This window comes from Anas acuta, chromosome 2 (genome assembly GCF_963932015.1).
Source record: "Anas acuta chromosome 2, bAnaAcu1.1, whole genome shotgun sequence".
NCBI lineage: Eukaryota > Metazoa > Chordata > Aves > Anseriformes > Anatidae > Anas > Anas acuta.
In genome coordinates this window covers 64,466,770-64,491,903 of record NC_088980.1, presented here as the reverse complement: position 1 = coordinate 64,491,903, position 25,134 = coordinate 64,466,770, and the positions used below count along the sequence as shown (strand labels likewise).

The window sequence follows — 25,134 nt, the reverse complement described above, 5'->3', positions numbered from 1 at the left end:
CCTCTGCTTTCCCAAAGGAAGGAAGAGACATCTCCTATGGTATATTCAAAGCATTCCTGGTTTCCTACAGTGCCATAGTCTCCATATAGATTTGCCAGTCCATGAATAGTCAGTGCATAGTAGATAAGTTTAGTGCATATTAAAGAAGTTTAGTCAAAGATGCTGTTTGATTCATGTATTTTAAAATTAAATATATATATATCAAAATGGTTGCTTGTAAAATGAATTATGTTTTTATTCCTAATACTTGGTATGTTTCAATGGTGTATGGAAGATACTAATTTTAATGATAAATGTGTGTATATCTCATTTTCTTTCAGCGAGCATTAAATAGAAAAAAAATGACTGCATCTGAATTCAGCAATAAGGAAAACTCTGAATCAAGTACTGAGCATGATAAAGAAAATTCCTTTAACAAAACTGAACCAAGAAGAGTGAAAATATTTGATGGAGGGCAAGTATTGTACTTTGTGTACTAGATACTGTTGGAAAAATATTTTTTCTTCATTCTAGACTTTGCAGAGATGTTGTTTCCTGTTAGATTTATTTTAGACAAGAGTTCCTATACTGTGGTCTGTGGATGTTGATTTATGTTTCTGAAAAAAATGAAAAGTCACCAGAAGCATGGAGCCATGAGAGTTGAGGGGACATTATGAAATAAAAAACAATAGGCAGTGTGATTCATTTTTTTTCCAAAGGGCAAACATTAATCAGCAGTAAAGACAGCTAGATACAGCCATAAATGTAGCCTATTTTCCTGTATTTCTCTTATGTGATAAATAATATGTATATGTTCTGCCATAAGCTTGTATAATTATTGCCAGAGAGGATACAGTCTGGGACAGTCCAGTTGCTGTCTGGAGGTTGCAGAAGTCCTTGTCTGAAAAGTACTGTGGAAATACTTAACTGAGAGTTCCTGTCTACGCACTGCAATATTTTAAAATCAGTTACCTGGTATGAGTAACAGTTTCTTTAGCCACAGTGTTGTGCCATGTACAACATCTAATAAAACATATTTTCTAGTCGGAAAATGTGCCAGTGACACTTCTAAAAGTTCTGAGTACGAATTGTATATATTTTATTGTTCTAGTAATTGGTAATGGGCTCTAGGGCTTTCCATTGATGGATTTTTGTTTTGAGCCCAGTCCAGGCTAGGAGTTAAGCTATTACCAGCCACCCAGATAAAACATTGCTATGTGCCTCAGGTCAGCTCCAGATGTTGCAGGAACCAGGTCTCGGTTTGCTGCCCTTGAGTAGAGAGGTGAATGGTGGAGTTCGGTCTAAGGCACTTTTTCCATCAAGAGACAGCCCCAAGAGGTTGAGTCCTGAGCACATGAACAGGAATGTTTAAAGACGTCCCCACTGTCATAACTGATGTTGTTCCTTCTCTGCATCCAGCACAGAGCATCAGAGGTGCTCCTTTTAAAGCTTTCTCATGGTGCCCAAACTCACTTCCAAGAGCTGACATTTTTTCAAAGTATATTCCCGTGTTGCAAAGAAGAAATTTGAAATCTTGAAATGCTTAGTATCAAATGGCACCTTTATTAAAAAAGATATACCATTAATCCTAAACAAGTCCATGATTATGAGCTTAAGAAATAAATGCACAAGTAGAAAATAGTTTCGTTTTGTTCTTTTCATATTTTACATATTTTTTTTAATTTAAGAGATTATGGTTTCTAACTAGATTTCTTTTTTCCTTTACACCTAATTCCCTTATTCTTTTGATGCTGTTACTAGGTACAAGTCAAATGAAGACTATGTGTATGTTCGGGGGAGAGGAAGAGGGAAATACATCTGTGAGGAATGTGGAATACGTTGCAAGAAGCCCAGTATGCTGAAGAAGCATATTCGCACACATACAGATGTCCGTCCTTACCATTGCAATTACTGCAACTTCTCCTTCAAAACTAAAGGTAGAGGTTGGTTTTCAGTGTACATTTTTCCCCTGTTTTTTCTTCATCGTTAAAGCACAACTCTTTTCTTTTCAAATTTGGCTACCTATAAGCCAAAGAAGTTGCTTCTTTGTGGAGTTTGTTGACTAATATTTCTAGGATTTGAAGTCTCTGATCTCCTTCTTTTCCTTTGTCTTCTGTATGCTTATTCAGATAATCACACCTTTATATGAACAAACTGTGTGGCATGTTGTGGTAGATGAGAAATTATGTTGGAAAAAGAAAATATGGTGAAAGTTATGTCCCTCCTGTGTAGGGATGTGAGCACAGTTTTAAGTCCCCACTGATGATCATTCGGACATGACATTGGCATATTTTGCACTCCTATTAGCACTCAATTTAAATGTTCCAGTCAGTAAATTGACATTTATTAAATTATTATATTAAAATGATTTCTGTCTCCTCAAAGGACAAAGTTCATTTTCCGCTTGACCTTATACGACCCAAAGATGGACCCCTACTTTCTAAAGCCTGTTTACACAAGTATGTAAATGCGTCCAAATTTAAATAGGAGGTGAGAGGCAGGATACGTTCATAGCCAAAATACTTTCAGTGAAAAATTCAAAGCAGTAATGTTTTTCTGAGCTTTGAACATCTTTTAGTTATAGTTCCCCCCAGCTATAACCTCAGAAACGTTTGTACTTTTAGTGGGCTTGAGACTACTCAGCAGTTAGGTGGAAAACTTTCAATAAATAACACAGGATTGCAGAAAGTGGGATGGATATTTTTCAGATGTGTTCAAACCTAACACTGCTTCCTGACACTCTGGGGTGTCATATTGCTTTGTTGCACCATCTTTAAGATGAAATACTGGATTGTGAACCCAATAAATTCTGTTACAGTTTTTGCTGAGTAGGCTTGCTGGCCCAGTTCAGGTAATTGAGTTTTACCCATATAAAAATCTCCCTTGCTTCAGTTGTAGAAGATGCTTGTACTTGATTCCTGTTCTACAGTTGCTGTCATGGCTGCTGCCATTACTAGCAAAGTTAGATGCAGAGCTAAGTGCTTGAAGCTTAGTAAACTACCCTTCATGAAAGAACAATGATTTCAAAGGCAATAATTTCACACAGATGGTAATTTTGCTATTTGTAAGTCAATAGCAATACCATATAGCTTCATAAGAAGAAATGCAAAATTTGGGCTAAGTCCTAACCTTATTTCAAAGTGGGAATTACATATTCTATAACTATAGAAGAGTCTGTATTTCACCCACTGTAACTTTCATTTAAATGTCTCAAACAAACTGTTTTTGTAAGATAATATTGTGTAAAGTGAGTTGTTACTTATATACATTCAACATACTCATCAATTATAACTCTCTAATCGATTTTAACTTTTTTTTGGATGATATTTGCCATACTTTCTTTCCAAAGGAAGAGGGAACAGTAGCTCATGGAGCCTCTCAGTAGATACGCATTGATTTTTGAGATTGAAAGCAAATATTTTCAGGCTCTTATTATGGATAAAATTAATCTCGTTATTTAGGTTGGCAGTGGAAATGATAGAAACCATCACATACTAAAAGAGCTGCAGGATATGAACTTTAGTTTCACATGGTAGTTTTCTGTCAATATAATTTTGAAGACTGAATCAGCCTTTATTTATATTTATCAGAAAGACTTGAGGGATGTTTTACACACATGCAAAATGCGTCATTTTCTGTGATTTCCACCCTATTCTATTTCAGTAAAGAACTGAGCCTGGGAACTAGTAGCATTCATGATGATGAATCTGCCATAGCCCTTGATAAACTTACATTGAGGGGTAAGGCTCTGTCAGGTGTTCATTAAAATTATACAGTTGGTTGTAAATGTAACTGAATGAGTTGTGGATGTATGTATATTGGTGTATATTTGTATAGTCAAAGAGTATTTCATTTTTGGTTTCTTTTTTCCTAAGGAAATTTGACAAAACATATGAAGTCAAAGGCACATAGCAAGAAATGCATGGATTTGGGAGTCTCAGTAGGCTTAATAGATGACCAAGATGGAGAAGAAGAATTTGGTAAGAATTTAAAATCTTTTCTTTTCTGCATTGTGGTATTTATTTTATAATCCTGATGTCTTACCCTTTCTTTTCCAAAGCTTTTAAATTCTTGTAGAGGGAAAAGATACAGTGATAAAAATCTTAGAAGCTAGTCAAAGAGAACAAAAAATATTGGAAAAACCTTCACCAAAATAAATGACAAACATATGCTAAACATACTTTGCTGCTGAATTTTTCACAGTGCTATGCAGTTTATCTTTATCAGTTTCACAGATAAATATGAGAAGATTGAAAGTACCAGAAGAACAGCTGTGTCTAGGGGGAAAAGAAAAGGAAAATGTAGTATTTTTTGAAAATAGTTGTGCATGAAATTGTCAAACTTTTGAATACAAATTTTGTAAATTGTATCAATAACACACCCCACAGTGTTATTGATACAAATATGTACCCAATACATATATATGCTGAGTTCTTTGCACAGGCTTTTCAAGGAGGCTGATTATCTTCAGGTACAGAGTGCTGTCCTTCACAAATAATTGGGCATAAATCAACAGATTTTCAACCTGTTTTTCATCTTGACCTGTTCTACTCTTCCACTAGTGCCAAGAGTATTATCAAGATTACTTGTTAATAATTGAAATTCTGCACTTTCTGCATACCAAGACCAGTCTACTGAAAAGGAGGTGAGATTGAGGACAGTCAAGGAGGGCCACGCTGGGGTCATGTAGGCTTTGCTCAGCATGGTAAGAAAGATGTAGCTGCATCAGCTGCAGTGAGATGTAAGACAGGTTTTTGTGTTAGGACTTCAATTTGGGTCTCCACGTGTCTTGATGCAGTGGAGGCATTTTCTGCTTCCTCCCACTTCTTAACAGGGATTTGAGTCCTGTTGCCTTGCCTTGTATTTTTCTTTTTTTTTTTCAGTGGAATAGTTTATTAGAATGTAGATGATGTTTTGAGAAACAAAAGCAGTGGGATATTCATTTAAACAGTAAAGGGCAAGAAGGATAAATGCACTTGCTCCCATATGACAACTGCTAGTAGAATAAGAGAATCATCTTGAATCTAATTCTAAATTATGTTGGATATATGACTCAACTAGGATGATTCAGTTCTAGGTATATAGTGCACTACATACTAATAAACTTGCATTTTCTATTTTTAGCGTTGTTAGTTATATTCCTTTTTAGTAAGGTTAAAACCTTTTTCCCCTTTGCAGTTGAGGTACCAAACAACACAAAAGATAGGCAGCAGGACAATTTACTATCCTTTCCTCACAAATAAACGGTGTTCATTAACATTTTCAGCATTTGCTTGACAGAAAAATTGTCACCACTTTTTTAAACATTATTCTGTAGCTTTCAACGTTTTATTCAGTTTTGTAAACCACAAAGTATGTCCATTTTCTAGGAACTGAAAATATTTTATTAAGTTGGTATTCCCAATTACATACATGTGCAGTTATAGTGTAATGGTTATTGTTTAAAATGTTGATTTTTCAGTAACATCCTGTAGAAATAAGCCATTTCAAACAGTTGTGGAAAGATTGTTCTTCTTTGTCTCTAACTGAAAGTGTCCTTATATATTGTGTAATGGTCTATTACAGGTGTATTTAACCATACTATAAATATGCTATATATTCCCTGAAATACGTTCTTTGTTTCAGCACAGTAGTTACTTAATAAATTAATATATTGTATTTTGAGGAAAAACAGCAAACAGGAAAAACAAAAAACAAAAAACAAAACAAAAAAAAAGACAAACATTTGCTAGGGTTTGCCACTAATTGCATGAAATTATTCCAGAGATTCAATTTTAAGGCTGCAGTGCATTTTTTTTCCAAACAAAACAGGGAACACTTTTTTTTTTGTTTGTTTGTTTGTTTGTTTGTTTGTTTGTTTGTTTTAACTGAGAACCCAGAAACAAACATAAACTTGGTGATGAAATCCCTATGTTTATGATCTATTCTAATCCCTATTTTATATGATCTATTATGATATTTATGATCCCTAAATGATCTGGCTCAGGTACCCATAGCAAAACCAGCTGTGCAGCACAAAGCTCAGCACAAAAAAATCCCATCCAAGAAGCAGGGTAATTAAGCCCATGACAAACACGTGTCTGCCACAGCCATCCCAGTCCAGCCTCTCTAGCTGCTGCACAACACAGTGTATTTACAATTATCGGTGGACATTCAATGAGTAGCCGTACATTTCAAAAATATGATTTAATCTCTCAGCTCACCTAGCTGCATGGGAAGGTGTTTCTTATGATAATTCAGAAACTTTCTGTTGGCCCATCTGTAAAGCAGAGCCAGGAGGAAAACAAAAAGTGCAAATTATTTGCATATATATTTTTTTTAATTTTAGATGGTTCTGCTGTACTCTCTGAAATCCCGTACATACTAATCTTCTGGTTGCATTTGAATGTGACTGTTTTTTGAGGCATGTAGGCAGTCTCCTTGCATAGTGAAAAGGTGGCTTCAACCACCTTTTGGCTTCCCTTCCCGAGGGCAACCTGGCAGGGTTTGTCTGCAGGGCATCCCCTCTCCTGGCAGGGCTGGGCTCAGGGAAGGAGTTCCCTGCCAAAGACAGAGGTCTGCAAGGTCCAATGGCTTTCCTCAGTTGGAAAATAATGTGAGATGATGTGAAGAAAGGTACAGAAAATCTGATAAGAAATAATTATGACCTCGGGGAAAAAAATAAAATCTTTGCTGTAGGCTGTGCAAGGTTGGCTGGTTTCCTGACCTGCAGAATGTCTGTGTCTAGTTTCTTACCCAAATACGGATTGTTCTTATGGCAATAGAAATGTCTACACCTTTCATTAAAATAACTAAGCTGTATATCTGTATATCTTCTGTCAGACTTTGAATTAGAGAATTCATTTCAGAGAGTTAGCAAGAAATTTAACAAAACCACCAACCTTTTACTGCTAAGGAATTTGGCAATTCTACTTTTATGCATTTTTTAAGCATAGTCATGATTTGAATGTATCAGATTTATATCAGAAGTTAGCTTAGCCCTGATGGTAGTACACATAATGAACACACACACATTGAGTAAGGAGTGCAAAACTGTACAATCCTGAACACGGGCACGCACACATACAACCTGTTTTTTCAGTAATCTGAGAAGCTGAAATTTTGTTGTGCTGTCTCATCTAGGGAAAGCAAAAAGAGATGCCCTCTAGCTGTTGGAGAATGTATGTGATCAGAGCTCTTAACATAGCAGTCTTTGTATGTGGACTTGTCATCATCTGGGTATTAGTAAATACTTTCTGGCCTGGCTTTTTGTGTTTAAAACTATGCCCTTACCCATTTATCTTTCATCTTCTGCTCTGTGGAATGTTCTTGTCACCAAAATACAGGGTTACAATGTAAGGAATGTTAATATCTGAATTAAATTGTCAGATGAGGTGAACTGCTTAGTGTGATGGACTGCAACTGGGGATATCCTCTTTTGCTGTGTTAACATTTTGCTATGCAGTCTTAAAAACAGCAATTTGTCTTCAAATTAAAATAATTATTAACTTTAAACTCATAATACTTCATATGTAAGCTAATGCATGAGTGGTAGGGTGTGCCTAAGTAAATGTGAAGATGAGTTATTAAATAATGAAGCCTGTAAATGGGGAGAACTTGTTTAAATTGTATATAGAAAACAATATCCAGAAACATTCCAGATGTACCTATAAGAAGGCCTAATTTTAAGTTTCACGTGTCTTACATAGATATATATCTACACAGAGTATAAAACTCTCATTTTCTGCAATATTAAATAAACCCTTCTAAAGATACAGTGTTTCTAAGTTAATTAGCTATATATTATTATCATAGTGGATCTTAAATTAGTTTCCATGGCTGTTCATTAGCTTAATCATGACTCACTGTGTTTTCACTGCACCTGCATATAAGTAAAAATAAATGAAAATTCTTGTAATAATATCCTCCTTTTGTAAGTAGAATGGAAAGCTGTTTCTGTGTTACTCACATGATTTTTTATTTATTTATTTTTTTTTTTAGTATCACTGCCTAGTATTCAACTAGATGTATATTAAGTATGCTGGAGCCTTACACCTACAGCCTGAGAATAGACTAGCTAATGGTAGGGTGGATTTACAATATATAGGTTACCCTGGAAGATTTAGGCATAAATAATCTCTTTAAGGAAACAGAGGTTACTCTTATTTTTTTAGGTTATTTTTACTTTATTTTCCATACTCCTAGGAGTAAAAATCAAAAGCTTGCTTTTTTTTTTCCTTCTCATTTCTGAGGAGCACTGGCTATTACTAGTCTGAATTTAACCCAGTAGATGTCACTATGAGTCCTGTGTGGTGATGATGAGCAGTGGACAATAGCTGAAGCAAGACTGAAATCAGTCAAGTAAAGCCTGTGAAAGGACTTGCAAAGACAAGGAGACAACACGTTTGGATATAGATGCTACCATTGTTTCACCCAGCAGTATTTTGTTTACCCTTACTTTTTAAAATTTGTTTGAATGGTTGTGGAACGGTCCGTTGCAAGAGTAATTCAATAGGCAAAAGGGAAATCTAAGGTTGTATTTGTTTAGAAAAATACAGAATGTGTTAATAACATACAGACCTTACTTTTAAGTTAAGTTTATATGATACCGTACTCAAAATATTTCTGCCTTTATTGTCATCTTGTATATATATTTCTTAAATTTGATGGAGAAGAGAGAGAGAACAGATACATTGTTACTAAATGCTTTTATATAGATTTTATATTAATCCGTAACTGAAGACACTTACACCATTTGAGTTGATAAGCACTGCTTTAAATTACTCAAGTGCTAAGAGCCTATAGATTTAGTACAGAGAAAATCAATGATGGAAATAGGCAGTAGACAACAGATACTTAGTAAAATGTCTTTAATCTGTATAAGCAGATCTAATAGTGATACCTATACTTAGTCTAAGTACGTGTTTCCATTTGCTTAGAAACTCATAAAACTTACGCAATCTGGACTTATATTTTCATGGCTTCATGGCAATGAAAGAACACGAACAAACATTTTGCTCTTCATGTGAAAATCTGCCTAAATATGATCAAGTTATAAGCCATCAAACTCTGTCATTGGATTTGGTGCAGAAACCACTAAGCCTGTAGGACCAGGGCCTGATAAAACTGATCATGTAATGGACTTATTGGTCATAATATGTCAATTAAAATTACAAACTCCTAAGTTTAGATTCTGAAGAATGTTTCTACTGGTACTTTGCAATATAATAGTAACTAGATGACCATTGTTAAAATCATGTACAATAAGGATTCACGTAGGAAAACCTTTGAAATAAGGAACTTTAAAGTACATAGAGAAAGCCCTGTATCAGGTACCTAATTCACAGCATCACGAAAAAAGTAGCATATAGACTTACCAGACACAGGCTGTTTGCTAATGGACATGTTAGGATGTCGATAACTCTTCTATTGTGTTGAAGAACTTGAAGGGTTTTTCTTTCTTGCTTTGGGGTAAAGTATTTTAACAGAGCCTTAGCCAATTAGCTCAACACCATAAACAAAATACCTACCTGATTAACGATCTGAGGATTTAAGGACAAAATAAATGAAGCAATAAGATATCTGGGTATGACTTTTGTGTTTACATCACTACATAGGATTAAAAATATTAATTGTATTAAATATGATTAAAGCTGGAATGCTAGCAAAATCCTTGATCAAAAATTGTGTTAGCCTTTCTAGTACACTTTTGTTTCCAGCTGTTACCAATTTTTGAAGCATTTATGTCTATAGTCGAAAGTACCAAGTTTTCCTGCGAAGTCCAGAAAGAAAAGGGCTTAAAAGAAGAGATTGCAGCGGTTGACAGAGGATGAGAGACATTCCTTACTCTTCCATAAGCAGTCTTTATCAAAAATTGAGGCTGTCAGTCTTTCTTCTAAGATGATAAGAGTTACAAATTTGAAAGAGAAGTAGCTTTCATAAAACAGAACAGCTTTTGGGTGTTCTTCAGACATGAGAATTACAGGTTGGGTTCATGTAAGACTTTGGATATGCATTTTCAGTAATGTTTGCAGGCTTCCTAAGCAAAGGTTGGAAATGAGAGAAGTGCAGCACAGCTAGGAAAGTGCTCCGGGAGCCCCACCAGGGACTTGATTTGCTTGATAGCAGATGTCTTGCTGAATGATATATGCAGAGTGCCTTGAAGAGGCTTTGGATCAGCCATGTGTTGAAGGAAAAGAGCCTTCCCTATTAAGTGTGAAACTTTTCCTTTGTGTTTTTTTTTTTCTTTCCTCTTAACAGGGAATTTTCACAGCACAAACTATTTCCTTACATGCTAGTGAATTTGAATTTATGACTTATCCTTTGCTCTAAAACATCCCACACTGATTTACAACCTCAAACAAAGTTGAACACAGAAGCAGTTCTGTTCCCTTTGGAAATTGAGTCATTTCTAGTTATATACATCAGCTACATAAGCACATGGTTGTAATTGTTCATAGTTTAAGATAGGAAGCAAAGAATTATTTTTTTCCCAATTAAAAGTGCAAGGTGATCTGTAGTGGGCTGAGCACAGTTACCAAAATGGAACTGGGCCAGAACTCCGTGGTTAACAAGATGGTGCTTGGGAAACAGTCTTTCACTGTAATGAGTGGTCACAGCTTCGGTACCTTTTTTGGGTAGACCCATAATCTGCCTGGTTCCTCTGACACCTCAAACTCCAGAATCAGGTCCTCCCACAATTCCACCTCTGTACAGTGAAGCTTAAAGGGATCACTTGCAGAAAAGTTTGGGCACCTCTTGTTTCAGAAGACATACAGGGGTATAGAAGGAAGAGCAGTCCATTTTGCATCGCCAGAGAAAGAAAACACTGATTTGGGGTTTCTTGGTTGTTTTGTTTGTTCGTTTTTCATCTGATGTTTCCAAAACAGTGTGAGAGTAAGGGAACCACATTCATTACTGTCACCTCACCCACATTGCAGGCTCTGGCCTCAGGTAACCACACTTAAATAGAAGCTGGCAAACTCATAAAGGGTGGAGGTAAGCAGGGAAACAATAGAGGGAAATGATATCCCACAGAGGGATTCCTTTAAGGAATCTGTGTCCCACGCGTGGTTCCCCTTTTCCCTTTCCATGTTTTGTTTTTTTTTTTTTTTTCTAGAAGGCACATGCAAAAAAAGATATACATAAGCAATGTTTTGTAATAAATCCTGGTGTGTTTTTAAATGTTGATTTTGAAAGGGTAGTTTCATATTATAAATCAGGGAATGTTTGAGTGTGTATTTTCCCTTTAAAAATGTGGCATCACTCTAATCACTTCAGGTTGTTTCTTTTGCCAATGGAGATAGTCGTTCATGATGGAAGTCAACTTCATAGAAAATGTGATTCATGTAGAGAGAGGGAAAGAAAAGAAAAGAAGCAGTAGGATTTCCCAGAGGAAATATAGGTATGTGATGTTGGTAAAGAGAAGAGTACCCTACAGTGAGATCAAAATAGAGAGGAAGTCCAGTCTGAAACCCAAGACTTTGTAACGTTCCATGCATTATTTTAGAAGTTGCAAGAAATGTGTTACCCTTTAGATGTAACACATGGAGAAATTTTCAACATCTGTTGCAGAGGCACTGAGTTCATTCAGAACTCAAACATATGTGGAGGTTCTAACATTTTAGATTTGTTTGCTTTGCAAATTACTGTTGAAGAAATGTTTGTATGAGGAAGAGAAATGACAGAAATACAGAGAAAAACTGTTAAACAACTCTGTGTGGTTTTGCTAATAACATCTTTAACAATCCTACTTCTGATATTTTGGGAATGGACTTTTCTGAATTAATTTTTCCACTAAAATGTACTTTGTTCTCTAACAGCTTTGTCTGTAGATGAGAATTTTAAATGAAGACTATATAAAATCCTAAAAAATATTTTTGTTAGCACCATTCCAATGACCTAGAGGATTTAGCATATTTTTAATAACATTTCAGTTTCATGCCTGCTGTAGTAAATGTAGAAAATCTACAGTTTCCATATTTAGTTAATATACAAATTACTGTGTAGGCAAAGAGGGGCAAAGTCACTACAGGGGAGTTTTTTCAAAGAAGCTATTAGTCTTGTTCCTAATTGCACTGCTCATTTGAAAGGCTTGTAGTGGTAGGTAGCTTTTTGAGAGGTAGCTCAATTAAACCCATTTATTTTACCTGGAGCTCAAGAAGCTTATTTTGGTTTTGGTAGCATAGCAGCCTAATATATTTGTCATACCTTCTCCTTCTTGTAAAAGTCTCATTTTTTTCAGGGTCATTCATTCTGATGGTAAGCTATTGTGTAGATTTCCCTAGAACAGGACCTCTTATTTTAGCTAACCAGCTGCCACTGATTTTGCAGAGCCAAATGATTTTTATGCTGGTATTTTTGGGGGAGAGCTTAGCAGACAGACCTTTAATCAAATACGAAATACTAGTGCATCCAAAGCATTTTGTCTTCTATAAAATGTGATCCCAGACAGTCCAACTTGGAATCAGATACAGCAGATGAGATTTTGTCTCTTTACTAGAGAAGATTCTTTCTTTCCAAGTTATGATATAGAAGGAGGTTAAAAGCTGCAGTAGAGCTGTATTTTGTAGAAAAATGTACCGATAGCCAGCAGAAAGTATTTGATCCAGTTTGGCTTTAAGATGTGAAGTCAGGAGAGTTTCTTCTTATTAATAAAATTTCATGCATCAGTAAGTTTTTATACTTACTAATGCATGAAATTTCTTGCCTCCTAGGACATCTTTGGTGACTTGCTCATAATCCTTTCAAAACAGCGAAGTGAAGAAATCTGGTATGGTCTAATTTTGATCTCTTGCCTATTAATGAGACAGATTCCTGACTAACAGCCTCCAGTCTTTCTGTTTGTATCTTTCGAAAATTTTTGCAGCAGTGATTCATATTAGGTACAAGGACACCCACTTATGAGTCAGAACCAGCTAGAGAATATCCCACAGTGAAGGATGGCAGACAAGCTTCGTATGTTGTCACTAGGAACCTAATGAAGCAGGAATCTGCTTGCTTCTCCTCAAGCGAAAGAGTGAAGGGTGACTTTGAGCAAACAACTATACATAGCTTAAAACAGACAAATACAAAATGTTGAAAACAACACAAAAACAGAAGATGAAAGATTATGTAACTGTAGAATTAAATATGTACACTGAAAAATCAAAGTGACAATTTTCTTGTTTGTTTTGATGCAATGTGACTGAAAAATGCACATGTCCTAAGTTTTTTTGGTGTTTCTACCTTTCACTCTTCTATCTCTTTCCTAATTTGTCTGCGACCTTCATTGGCTTAACTTTTAATTCTTACTTTTGCAGGTGAGAAACAAAGATTTGGCTGTGACCGGTCAGGGTTTGATGCAGAGGAGTCTGATGGTGCAGATGAAGATGAAAATGACAACGAAGATGATGATGAAGACAGCCAAGCCGAGTCAGTCCTATCCACAACCCCCTCAGTGACAGCCAGCCCCCAGCATCACCCCTCTCGACACGGTTTGCAGGATGCCACAAGTGCTGATGAAGATACCAGACTGCCAGACTGCTTTGCTGGGGTTCACACAGACTCAATGGATGGTCTACCAAAAGCACTGCTGACAAAGATGACTGTCCTTAGCACGGTGCAGTCAATTAGCAGGACCTCCAGGTCGCCAGTGGAGTTCTCCCACCAGGAAGCACATGAGGATAAAGCCCAGGAGAGAGGAGCAGGTCCCCAAAATGCTAGTGCTGTGCTGGCAGATGTCGCTCCTACATCTCCAGGTCACCAGATGTCTGTGGATTACCCTGATCCAGAAGCAGCTATGGGCCACTCCTTAGTATCAACTGCAGTTCTTACAAAGGTAGGAGTGTCCAACTCGGTGGGAAAGAATAGGATTTTAAAGATAAATTTAGAGACTTTTCAGAGATCAAAATGTTTGCCTTTCCCTGTATTCTTAGAGTTGTTGGCTGATGCTTTAAAAGAGTTGAAAGTGATTGAAGTACAGGCTGTAGAAACAACAATGTCGTGGGAGCACTGGTTTTTAAAATTCTGTAATTTTGATACAAAGGATTACTTGGAACAAGGTCATTTCAGCTGAAGTCTGGAACTGGTAGATTGTGTTACTAATGAGAAGGGATATAAAAGATATGTGGAATGAACATATGGTTGTGGTTATGAAGTTTTCAGTGGAAAGTGATAGAATTCAGAAGTCATTTCACTTCGAAATATGACAACAGAATTATTGGTAGCTCCTAAGGGAAATTAATCTAGTCCCAAAGGTTTCTGCCTTATCATTGTAAAAAAAAATACAAATGTGCAGTTGTTTATCTCTCCTCCAAATATGCTTAAGCAGTAGAATTAGAAAGGATCACCATATGTTCAAGGAAGGTAGGAGATTGCCCTTGCACAATAGCAAAAGGAGAGGCAAGCACAGATCAGAGATCTGAGTTCCCGATGCCATCAGTTTTCCCCAAACTGAAAGAATGTTTTGGTAACAAAAGAACTGATTGCCCGTGCCTATTCTAGACATAGAGCTCTTCAGAGCATGAGGAAAGACTAGGTCAGTCTATGCGCAGGACTGCAGGTGTATTCAGTAATGTTTGCAACCGGTGCTGGAAAGCACAGAGGGAAACCAAAGGAAACTGGCAGGTATTAGGGATTTTACAATTCAACAATATTTTAATGGACTTTAATGGGGACATTTTAAATCATACACTTGATTGATCCTAATGATATCTCTTGAAAGTTTTGAATTCTTGCTGCGACCATGAAGGCAGTAGGGCTTCCCAGAGTAGTGTTCAGAAAAATGTGATGCAAAATATTCAATGGTTTAAAATAAAGGAGTAATTACTGCATTCTCTGTGATGAATTTACAAGCAGTATATGCATGCAGTTACAGAAAAATAAGCAGCAGGAAATTTTCAAAAGCATAAACAGTAAGTAAAAATTTCATTATAGTTTAAGTACTCAGTAGCTTGTTCTTTGAAAATCTCTTTTACTGAATTTATTTAAAAAATAAGAGAATGAACTGTGGACAAGGAAAAAAAGTAAAAATTATTGCTGCATTTCATTGTATGACACATGTTCGTTCCTACTGGTAAGAACTGTGAGTCCATGTAGTAGGTTTGAGTTGGAGCGATTTTGTAGTAGGACAGGGAGTAAAATGCATTGGTCTCTGGTCACTGCAGCCAGCTTCCACAAAAGGTAGGAACATAATATTTGTGTTTTGTATTTTCAGCTGTTGCCAATAGATACCAAAAAGACATTTGACTGATTTTACTCTCTCGTCAGATAGAACCACTGAAGGCTTAAGAAAATATTCACAGAAATGAAAGTGTTAAGGCCTTTTTTAATATAGCTGTAATGATTCTCCACATTAATATGTAAAAGTCACGTATATGAATATACAAGGCAGTAATTCCTTATGAGTCAAGCACCTCCTTTCCTAGACCAAATGAAAATGGTATCTGTGGGTCTGATATTTAATCTATACTCTGCTCCTGTTGTGTGTATTTGTGGATCCAACCTCTTGCCATCGAGACAAGGGGTCAAGAAAGTTCAGGGAGGCTGTGTGTTCCCTCAGAATCACCTGTACCAGCTTAATGAGGATTTCTTGTGAGCTGTCATACAGTACTTAATCCTGAGATAGATTTTGACTTCCTTCTGCCATGTGTCTTCCCATTTAGACTGCATGACACTGCATGGTCAATAGATTGTGTTCTCCCTTAACCAATACATTTCCTACTAGCAGTTTTCAAAAGCATTTCTGTTACTATTTTGTTTTTGTGCCTGCTCTAGAGTGTTCTTCAGAGTTTGGTCAAAGCCACAGAATTACGATTTAGGACTACACAAACCAAATTAATATTGCACTACTCTTTATGTATTGGAATACGCCTACAATGAAAAGATATTGCAAGACTGCAATTGCAGTTTAAGACTTCTTGTTTTAGGTGTTTTTAGGAAAGGAGTTTGCCAGCTTTGGTCAGTAACAGAGGCTGTATGAGAAGAAAAGGGAGCATATAATACGATTATTGGTCCAGGTCTGTGCATGGAATCAAGGCAAGCTGGGGCAGCTATGGGATGTGGATCCTTAATCTCACTCCAGTATTCATCAGTCACGTCAGCCTCCATGGATGCTGCAGTTGTCATCCTTCTCTTGTAATTTCTTATCACCTATTTTCCGGTTTAGAATAATACATGGATAAACATGCTGTAATGCTGTCCCTGCCTTTCAGAGGCTGCAGTGTCTCCAGTAAAGGATCTTGGTGCATCAAAAATGCCAGCCTATTTAACCATTTTGCCTGAGGTGTTTTCCACAATAAACAGCTCTCCAAAGCCTTCTCCCTCTTAAAGTGAAACATGTACAGAGGATATTCAACAATGTTCTTGAGTACTGGTGCTCAAGAGAAATGAGCCAGGGTAATTGTGATAGGAAAATTCAATTAGTGGGTGAGGAAGGAGTTGAAAAAATAAAGGAAGGAAATTAGTTCATTGTTCAAGCTGGGCAGCATTTACTCTGAACCAGTTTCTTGTTGTTTTTTTCTAAAAGGGAGTGCAAGAGGGTGGGCAGCATGCCAAGCTACCTCACATTTCCATATAACTGTAGGGGTAGTGGTGGCCATCCTGTTAACGCGTCTCTCTTGTCCTCTCCCAGAGCACGCCCTTCACCAGCTCCCCCTCATCACCCACAGACCGGGGCATGCGGACCACAGCGGCATCGCCCTATGCTGAAATCCCAGAAGAGAAGCCACCCAGGTGCCCGCCACGTGCTGCCAAGTTGAGGACTCCCCAGACCCACCTCTTCAGCCACCTCCCGCTGCATTCGCAACAGCAAGCCAAGGCGCCCTACAGCATGGTACCGGTAGGGGGTCTTCAGGTGGTCCCCGCCGGTCTGGCCACCTACTCCACCTTCGTGCCAATTCAGGCAGGGCCAGTGCAGCTCACCATTCCCGCTGTCGGTGTAATCCACAGAACTACAGGCGCCCTCAGCGAGGCGGGTTGTGCTACTTCTAGCACTGCCGCAAATCCTGTTGGGGTTGCCGAAGTGAACAGCGTCGTGCCATATATTCCCATCGGACAGATCAACGTGCCAGGCATCCAGGGTCTCAACACGCCCAACCTGCAGCCTCTTCCACCCCTCAGCATGGAGACGGTGAATGTCTTAGGCCTGACAAATACGAACATAGCCCCCCAGATGCACCCTCCAGGAATTACTCTGAATGCTGTGGGCCTCCAGGTTTTGGCTGCCAGCGCTTCCCCGCAGGGCAACCCCAGCCCTCAGGCACACATCCCGGGCTTGCAGATACTGAACATCGCCTTGCCTGCCCTCATCCCCTCCGTCAGTCCGGTCAGCACAGATGGTCAGGGAGCCTCTGAAACACCAGCCACAGGCAGCAAAGCCGGTGACGTTCCACCAGAGCCTGTTCCTGCCAGCTTCCCCACCATCAGCAAGGTGGCCAGGGCTGCTTCTCCTCAGGTGGTCCCCAGTGGCCAGCGGTACAGCGGGAAGAGCCTTGCAGAGCCTGCCTCTGCAAGTGACTACGAAAGACTCAACAGACCAGGGAAAGCAGATGCTGAAAAGACTGACCTCGCAAACCATGTCAAGCCAAAGTGCAACATCTCTTCGGTTCAGGTCAAAAGGGCTTCACCGGCAGAGCCCTGCTTAAAGGTGAATTCTGACGTTTTGAGCAAGTCCCCAGTCCATCAAACTGTCTCTCCGGATAGACAGGTACACAGGCCAACAGCATTGCCCCGGAGGCAAAATATGGTGCAGTTTAGTGATGGCAGCAGTGACGATGAGGATAGACTTGTAATAGCAACCTAGTTTTTGTTTTCCATTGTGTTTCTTTTTTTTTTTTTTTTTTTTATAACACTTACAGGTTTCTTTGCAAACCTTCCTTTCCTTAAAGCACATTTTTCTGACACAAACTCATTACTAATATTTGTGCAATCATGAACTCTTGACCAATAATTGTTGTTTCTTGTCAGCTCCAGCCATTTTTGTACATGTTGTATAGACAATTGTGCCTTTTGGAGTTTTATGTTTAGAAACTTGTACAGATTGTTGAATATATATATATAAAATATATATATATAAAATATGTATATTAAAACCAGGTAGTTGCTTGTGTTTAGTAAGTAAACATCTTCTGTCAGATAAATAAAGGATTAAATTATATGTTGCACTGTTAAATGTAAATTTTTATGGCTGTGGGACAAAGTTTCTGTGTACAGATCTAGTATGTAAAACTCCATATTTATTGTATCCATATTAGTCTTGGAAAAGGGTCTGTCCATCTTTCTTGTGTAAGACGGTAGCTTTACACTTCAAAGAGAAATACAGTATCTGTGTTATGAAATATTACAGTAAAATTTTGTTTACTGACTTTACCATTGCTTACGTTGTACCTTCTTGATGCAGCCTAGTAGGTGGAGAGGCACTCGATTCGTTCATTGTAGTATCATTCCAATTGCTTGCAGCTTGAAAGGATTTGCTGACGGTATATGTCCACATGTTTTCATCTGCCATAAGAGAAAGAGTATGTTCTTCAGGCACTTGGAGGAGAACCTTCCATTTCAAAACATCGGTGATGATAAAGTGGGGAGGGAATCCTTCAACTTTTTGTACAGTGAGCATCCATCTGCCCCATTTTTTCTTCTTCATAACTGAAAATTTTAGAACTTCCCTGAGGAAAAATAGTAAGAGGGTCAAGATGAAATATTTTTCATTTGTAATCTTGAACTATAAAGCCGTTTTTTATCAAAATTAAAATATTGTTAAGCAAGAAAATAATAATTTTGTGTGTTCTTAATTGCAAAACCTGCCAAGATGTTAGTTAAAATGCCACTTGCTGTAGTAAGGATTTTGAATTAAAAATTACTATCATCTTCTGATAAGACTTCGTTTCACGTAGTCTTCATTTACAGCTAGACAAAGTTAATTGCTCCCTAAATAAGGCTTTGTCTTACTCATTCAGGGAAAAAAAAAAGAAAGAGAGTTTTTACGCATACAATTAACACGCCATTATATCAACAAACTCATTATTATGGGCATCCAAGGCATGGATGGATCCCAGAATAATGCAGCTGGAATGCAATTTGAAGTTACCATGAAATTTTTAATGTGTTCAGCTGCTTCAAGAAAGAAGTCTGACATGCTGTAGGGCCACACATCCATGGAAGTTTCATATTGACCTGGGATTCATGCTGTAATTTTCAAATCCAGTTGTTTTTTCTGCTATCCCTAACGTTGTATTCTTGCAAAAGTTTATAAAATCTATTTAACAAACAAGTTCCAGTAGAAAACTCAAAGATGTAAATTCAAAGCAGCATCACCTTTGTGAAAATAACAAGGATGAGCACACATAAAACAGCTGGAGGAAAAGGGTGGGAAGCAAAGCTTGAAAACATCAGGAATGAAGCTGAATGTGAGCTAGGCTGTGTTGTTCACAGATTAACTCCCATATCCAGCTCAAAGAGGTAATTCATACCTCATATCATTTGTATTCAAGAACAGCAATATTCAAGATCCTACCTTACTTTGGCTTTTGTACTATACTCACATTGTACCCATTACATTATTCCATTACAGTGTGTTGTAAAACTGTAGGTGATGTTGAGTGAATTTATTAACTTTCAGAAAGAGCACTTCAGGACCAGAAAATCATTTATATTACTGTTATTATCATCGAATTGTACTAGTCCAGCAATTAGAAATGCACGTACTAGAAAGGAGAAATTACTCTTGTTTCAGACATGAATGTTCATATAATTCCTGATTGTGTGGAGCCTCAATGAGGCCTGAGCACCTGAACTACAATGCGCTCCCAACGCACTTTGAAGTTAGTGAGAGTTAAGAGTACTCAGCGCCACACAACATTGGACTTCAAAGTTGTGAGTGTCTTGTGTGCTACCACTGTAAAATGTCACTGTGCTTTTTTATGTTATTTTTATATGTGTGTAGTGATGTCAAGATGTCTTGCATCGTTATCATTTATACTAAATGTGTGAAATTACCTCAACCAGCCAAAGTTAAACAAACCCATTGCTGAATTACATATGCATTGAGAGCCTGCAACTGACTTGTGCTAGTGGAACTAAGTGAAGGCTTACTGTTACAGAACTCTAGCAATTTACATTAGTTTTAGCTTCTTTAAAATGGACACATACCTGTAAACTAGAACTATGCTGATTAATTTGAGCCTGTTTGTCTACAGCATGACCAAAAAAAGGTTTACAGCAATGTGAAACTATCTCCAAAAATTGTAATGCTATCACAAGAGTTAGTATTTCTCTGAATTTTATAAGGAAGCAGTGAGAAAGAAAGTGCTGTTCCACATGCCCTGAAGTCCTGATTTTACTAACCGTTTAGAAACTCTGGAGATTTGCTGTGTACACATTTTAAATATTTATTTGACTAGCAATTTTGTGTGCTCATTTTCTAAGTTTTAATTTCAGGAAATACTGTACTAGCACATAGAGGCAGACAAATTCAACCTGGTGAATCAGACTATCTACACGTTTCTCTTTTCTTTCTAGGTGTTTTGAAGACATCAGGTCAAGAGATGGAAGCAATACCTTGAAGAATAGGAATGACAAGACAATGGATTATGTCATAATGAGGAAAGTTATGACGTGTATCATTTGGTAAGTCAACAATAATAAAAGAATTTATTTGTAGCAGGATCTCCGCTAACAATGAAGATGAGTGCGTAGCTGTACATATCTCTCCTTTTTCAAATGGAGTGGGAGGACATCATACTTTTCTAGAAGATAGGTGTTTGTCCTCCTGAATATTGTACTGTTTACCTTCCTTCAAATATGTTTGAAAATGAGCATTCATTGTCATGCCTCTACAGCATTGGGCAACAGGAAAAAAAATAATCTAGGAGTATGACCAGACTGGAGAGAAGGCCACATTCCCTACCTCTCATCCATCAGTGCCTTTCTGCCTCCTTTTAATAATGTGTGTAACCAACATCTATACTGTACATCAGCACACAGAGGATTTGCATGTCAACTGCATTGACACAAACCTGGGAGCATAATGTTAGCAATTATATTTTCAATCCAAATTAATTCTTTTTTTTTTTTTCCATTTGTACTGCATCTTTGTTTTCTTGTTTAGAGTCATTAGTGGTAGGAAACTTACACTCCCTTTGCTGCAGGGATTCTTCTGCTTGAGTCAGTAGCAAATAGCTCAGAGATTTGCCAGTGCAGGCTTAGGCTGCTCTTCAGATGGTGTGAATTATCACAGCTGAATTGGAGTAAACAGCACAAGGGCTGTTTACTCAGGGATCAATTTTTAACACTGTTGGACACCCTCTGGCAAACAAAGCACAGCTGTTCAAACATGAAAAGGCCAGGGCAAGTGTCACTTCTCAGTGCACCCAGGCACAGTCTGGCATCATCACACAACTTGTTCTCATCAAGGGGCTGTAAGCAGGTGCTACCTAAAGTCTGGGCACAAGTACAGCTACATTAAGGACACAGCATGGTGAGCTTCTGTGAGAGCCCTCCCTAGAAAAAGAATGAAGCAGTAGTGTGTAGCTCTACTCTTTCAGCTTGGACTGCAATTGATTTCTCATTGCAGGATATGATGTTTGTTGGTAAGGCAGTTATCTGATTTTGAAGGTGACTTGTTCCTTTGCTGTCCATGTGACAGCATTGATTTTGGAATAGATACCTTATTAAATGTGTCCACATTCTGCATTTGGGCTTAATAAGCTACAGCATGGCCTACCTGTTGCTTCTTAGGACAAGACCTAAAACAGAGACAACCACTTTTGTTGTAACTGGCCTTAGATCTCTTGGTCTATATAGCATTACATCCCCAGATATAAATCCCAGCCTCTGGGCTGTAGTTCAAATAAGATAAACTTGCTAGGTGCAGGGTTTCTGTGGCTGTGTCAATTACTGTTCTAGTTTACACTTCTGCACCTTTCACATTCTCAAAGAACTTGCTGTAGCTTGTGGTTTGTTGTGAATTATGCCCTGAGGCCAGAGCAGCACACATTTGGCCTGTATCAGCCAGTCCCCCATCAGAAAGTCTGCGAGCAGCACTTTGCACCCACGCGAATTCAAAGGCACATCACATGCATTTCATCTCTGATTGCATACTTTGGCTGAGCACCACCTGGCTGACCCCAAAAACAAACACATACTGTGTCTTACACTCAACTAAACATGTTCTATATTGGTTCTTAATAAAAAGATTTATCTTGCCTTGACTGTACTGACATGTATCTTAAACTGAACATAAAATGAATTTAATTATACTTCTTTTTCCAGAAGCCCTCATTTTTACAAGATAATCTTCACCAAGGTTTTATAGACACTTCTGTTTAAACCTGTAAATTGCCTGTCAAACACATGTTTAGTATGGGGATGGTTTCATCAAAACAGAAGAAAAAAAAAAAACTGTTTTAGCATGAGTGACTTGCCATAAGCCAGGGAAATCAAGTAATCTACAAGTAGGAGTACTTGCTCAAGATAGCCTTCAGCTAATTTATCCAACAGGCCCCTGCTTCTGTTGCTTTTGAAAGATCTTCTGAGACCAGTAGCAGGGAATCCTTACATTGCTTTCAGGCTTTATACTTTCAGGCTTTATAAGATGAACACTAGGTGTCATCCATTGTAGACTGTTGTGGTCAGTCTCTAGTTGTGAATATTAAATTATGAATGTATTTAAAAAACGTGGCTGGAATTGTCATGTCTTAAGGAATTTTCCTTTGCCTAGATGGGGTCACCATATGTATGGATGGCCATTTTCAATTATATTTAAAAAATACCAGAGACTTGGATCACGTAGAAAAAAACATTTATGGGTTTTATGTTGAAGGTGTGACCACTGTCAAAGGTTTGGATTGCTAACATAACATTGGATTGCTAACTCTGTTATTGGCTAAGGATAAAAACAGGCTACTTTAAAATACTTAAGACTGACTATTAGATAACTTTAAGTGGAATGTCAGTGGGTGGATGAGCAAACAGCAACAAGGATGTAACAGCATGTAATTATTTGATTTGATGTTCATGTTTTGCTTCAAAAGTGCTGAATCAAAAAAAAAAAAAAAAAAACCATGGCAAAGATGTTACTGGTGTTTTCTTTGCTCCTCCACTTTTCCTCTCTACACAGACCAGACTACTCAACATGTTAGGAGGTGGGTGGTTATTTGCAGATATTCCATGTTAGACCTAAGGAAACCATACTAGCTGAAAGATGATGAGGCTTTACATTCCTAAGTTTCAATCATGGAAAGAAAGCTTGTCCTAAGATCAGTCAACTGGCTAGGCATGCTTGGTTTTCTTTAGTAGTAGGTTTGCTTTCCCCAATAAGGTCAAATGTTAAGACCAGTTTGGTTTTGTGGCTGTGCTCGGTAGGTTATTGGAAATCCGTTACCATGCATGAAGCATTTATGCTGGCAGTAGGCCAGCTGAAAGCTGTTTGTAAATTCAAATACCTCTAGCATACCCTCTTTTTGTTAAGTTAGATGGTTAAAACATCCCTCTTGTGCTTTAGAACCAGCTGCAGGGCATTTGTTGGTCCCCAAATACCTTACAACTGGATTTCTCCTTCTAAGAAATAAAATGTTATGTAGCAGAGGTGCCAGTTGTGTCCTGTAGATAGCAGCTCTCTAATAAAAGGAAGCATGTGCAAGGCAGGGACCAGCAGGCAAGGGAGTAGCATTGCCGTGTACATCCACCAACTCCCAGGAGCACAGGGCCACCATGCACCAGCTGTGATTTTCCCCTTGGCAGGAAGTGCCAGGCATCATGCAGGTGCAGTGGCAGGCTTTTTCAGAACAGTTCTAAAAGACTTCTGAAAATCTGGTCCCAACATCTGGAAGTATGCAGCCTCCAACTTCTTGTGGGAGGCTGAAGCACGTTAGTGCTGTGCAAGTTCTCCTTGTCAGCCAGGGTCTGCGTAGTAAGGGAGGTGGTGCCTGCAGTAAGTGGGCACCCACTGAGCTACACCTCTTTTCCGTGACCCAGCTGCAGGCACTTGCTGGCAGAAATGTAGCTGTGGTACAAGAAAGGAGAGTGGATCCAGGCTGCAAGACAGCAAGCCGGGGGGGAGCACTCGACTGCGCCCAGGCACAGGAAGGCAGCATCATGTGTTTCAGCCCCATTGTGCAGCGTTAGGTGTGTCTCTGATTTGCAAAAACAATCCAGGAGCCAGAGCAGAAGCAAGTGTTGAAAGATTGTCTCTTTGCAAAACAGAAATCAACGTTTTAGTCTGGACACCAGAGAGTTTTGCTCATCCAATAGGTCAAGTGGGCAGTTAAGAAGCCATTTTTGAGGCTTGGAGGTTTCAGTTGTGTTTCTTTGTTTATTCCCTTACCTGTAATCATCTATGACTCTCTCTTATTTACAGTGTTTCAGAGCAAGAACTCACACACCTAATGCTGATTAGTTCTGTTGGACTAGGTAAGTGGCTCCCCTGTGAATACCCTGTTCTCTTGTGAATCATCGTTCCTCCTGGATATGTCCTCCACCTCAGATCAAAGACCCAGGATGTATTAGGTATGAAGACATGAGACAGCGCAAACAGATTAGCAAAGATACACACAAAGAAATGCATCCCAGCTTTTCTCTCATGTGACCCTGAAAACTGGTATGGTCAACACAACACTAAGCCCTTGTTATACAAGAAACAGTAGAAAAGAAAAGAAAAAAAGAGACACTTCAGAAGTTGTTTAGTTTACCCAGAGTTTTCTACAAATTACCTTTTCTAAGTATTTGCAGTTTTGTACTTAGTTCTTCCTCACATTTGGAAACTCCTTAGGCTAGATCCCCACCTGATGGAGAATGACATCTGCAAGCTTCAGCAGAGCAGTGCTACCAGCATCAGCAGAGGACTTGGTACTACTAAGCATTTAAGTATTGAGTCTTGCCAACAAACACACAAATTAAAGGAACATGAAAGCATGTGGTCTCTTTGTTTCAAGTTTATGCAGTCTGTTGTGTTCCTGATGGTTTTATTCATTTTTTTTTAACCTATGCAAACAACTGAAAATAAATCGGTACCGGTGAAATGCCAAAACTTAAGGTTGTGAGGTCAAACTAGATTATTTTAATAGTCTCTTCTACCTTCATAACCTTTGAACACAATTTTGAGCTGACAAGTCAATTAAAGTCTTTATTTCAGCAGTGTGTTTTACCTAGAGGATTGCACAAATAATTATACTTTTACAATTTTTAACCTCTTTTTTTTTT

At 38.1% G+C, this 25,134-nt stretch overlaps 1 protein-coding gene across 14 annotated transcripts in view; it reads left to right on the top strand.

The window, feature by feature from the left end:
• The window catches only part of HIVEP1 (HIVEP zinc finger 1), a 124,298-nt gene extending 99,452 nt beyond the window's left edge, over positions 1–24,846 (top strand). For 11 of the 14 annotated variants that reach the window (XM_068670522.1, XM_068670516.1, XM_068670519.1 and 8 more), the window contains 5 exons: positions 321–454; positions 1,741–1,922; positions 3,855–3,959; positions 13,260–13,777; positions 16,571–18,306. In XM_068670522.1, the coding sequence (XP_068526623.1) occupies positions 321–454; positions 1,741–1,922; positions 3,855–3,959; positions 13,260–13,777; positions 16,571–17,740 (2,109 nt within the window). In that variant the 3' untranslated portion in view covers positions 17,741–18,306. Of the gene's footprint in view, positions 1–320; positions 455–1,740; positions 1,923–3,854; positions 3,960–13,259; positions 13,778–16,570; positions 18,307–20,454; positions 20,563–24,292 lie in introns of those variants that run through there. The other 3 variants (XR_011092552.1, XR_011092551.1, XM_068670514.1) reach the window with 3 other exon arrangements.
• Positions 24,847–25,134: the final 288 nt, after the last annotated feature.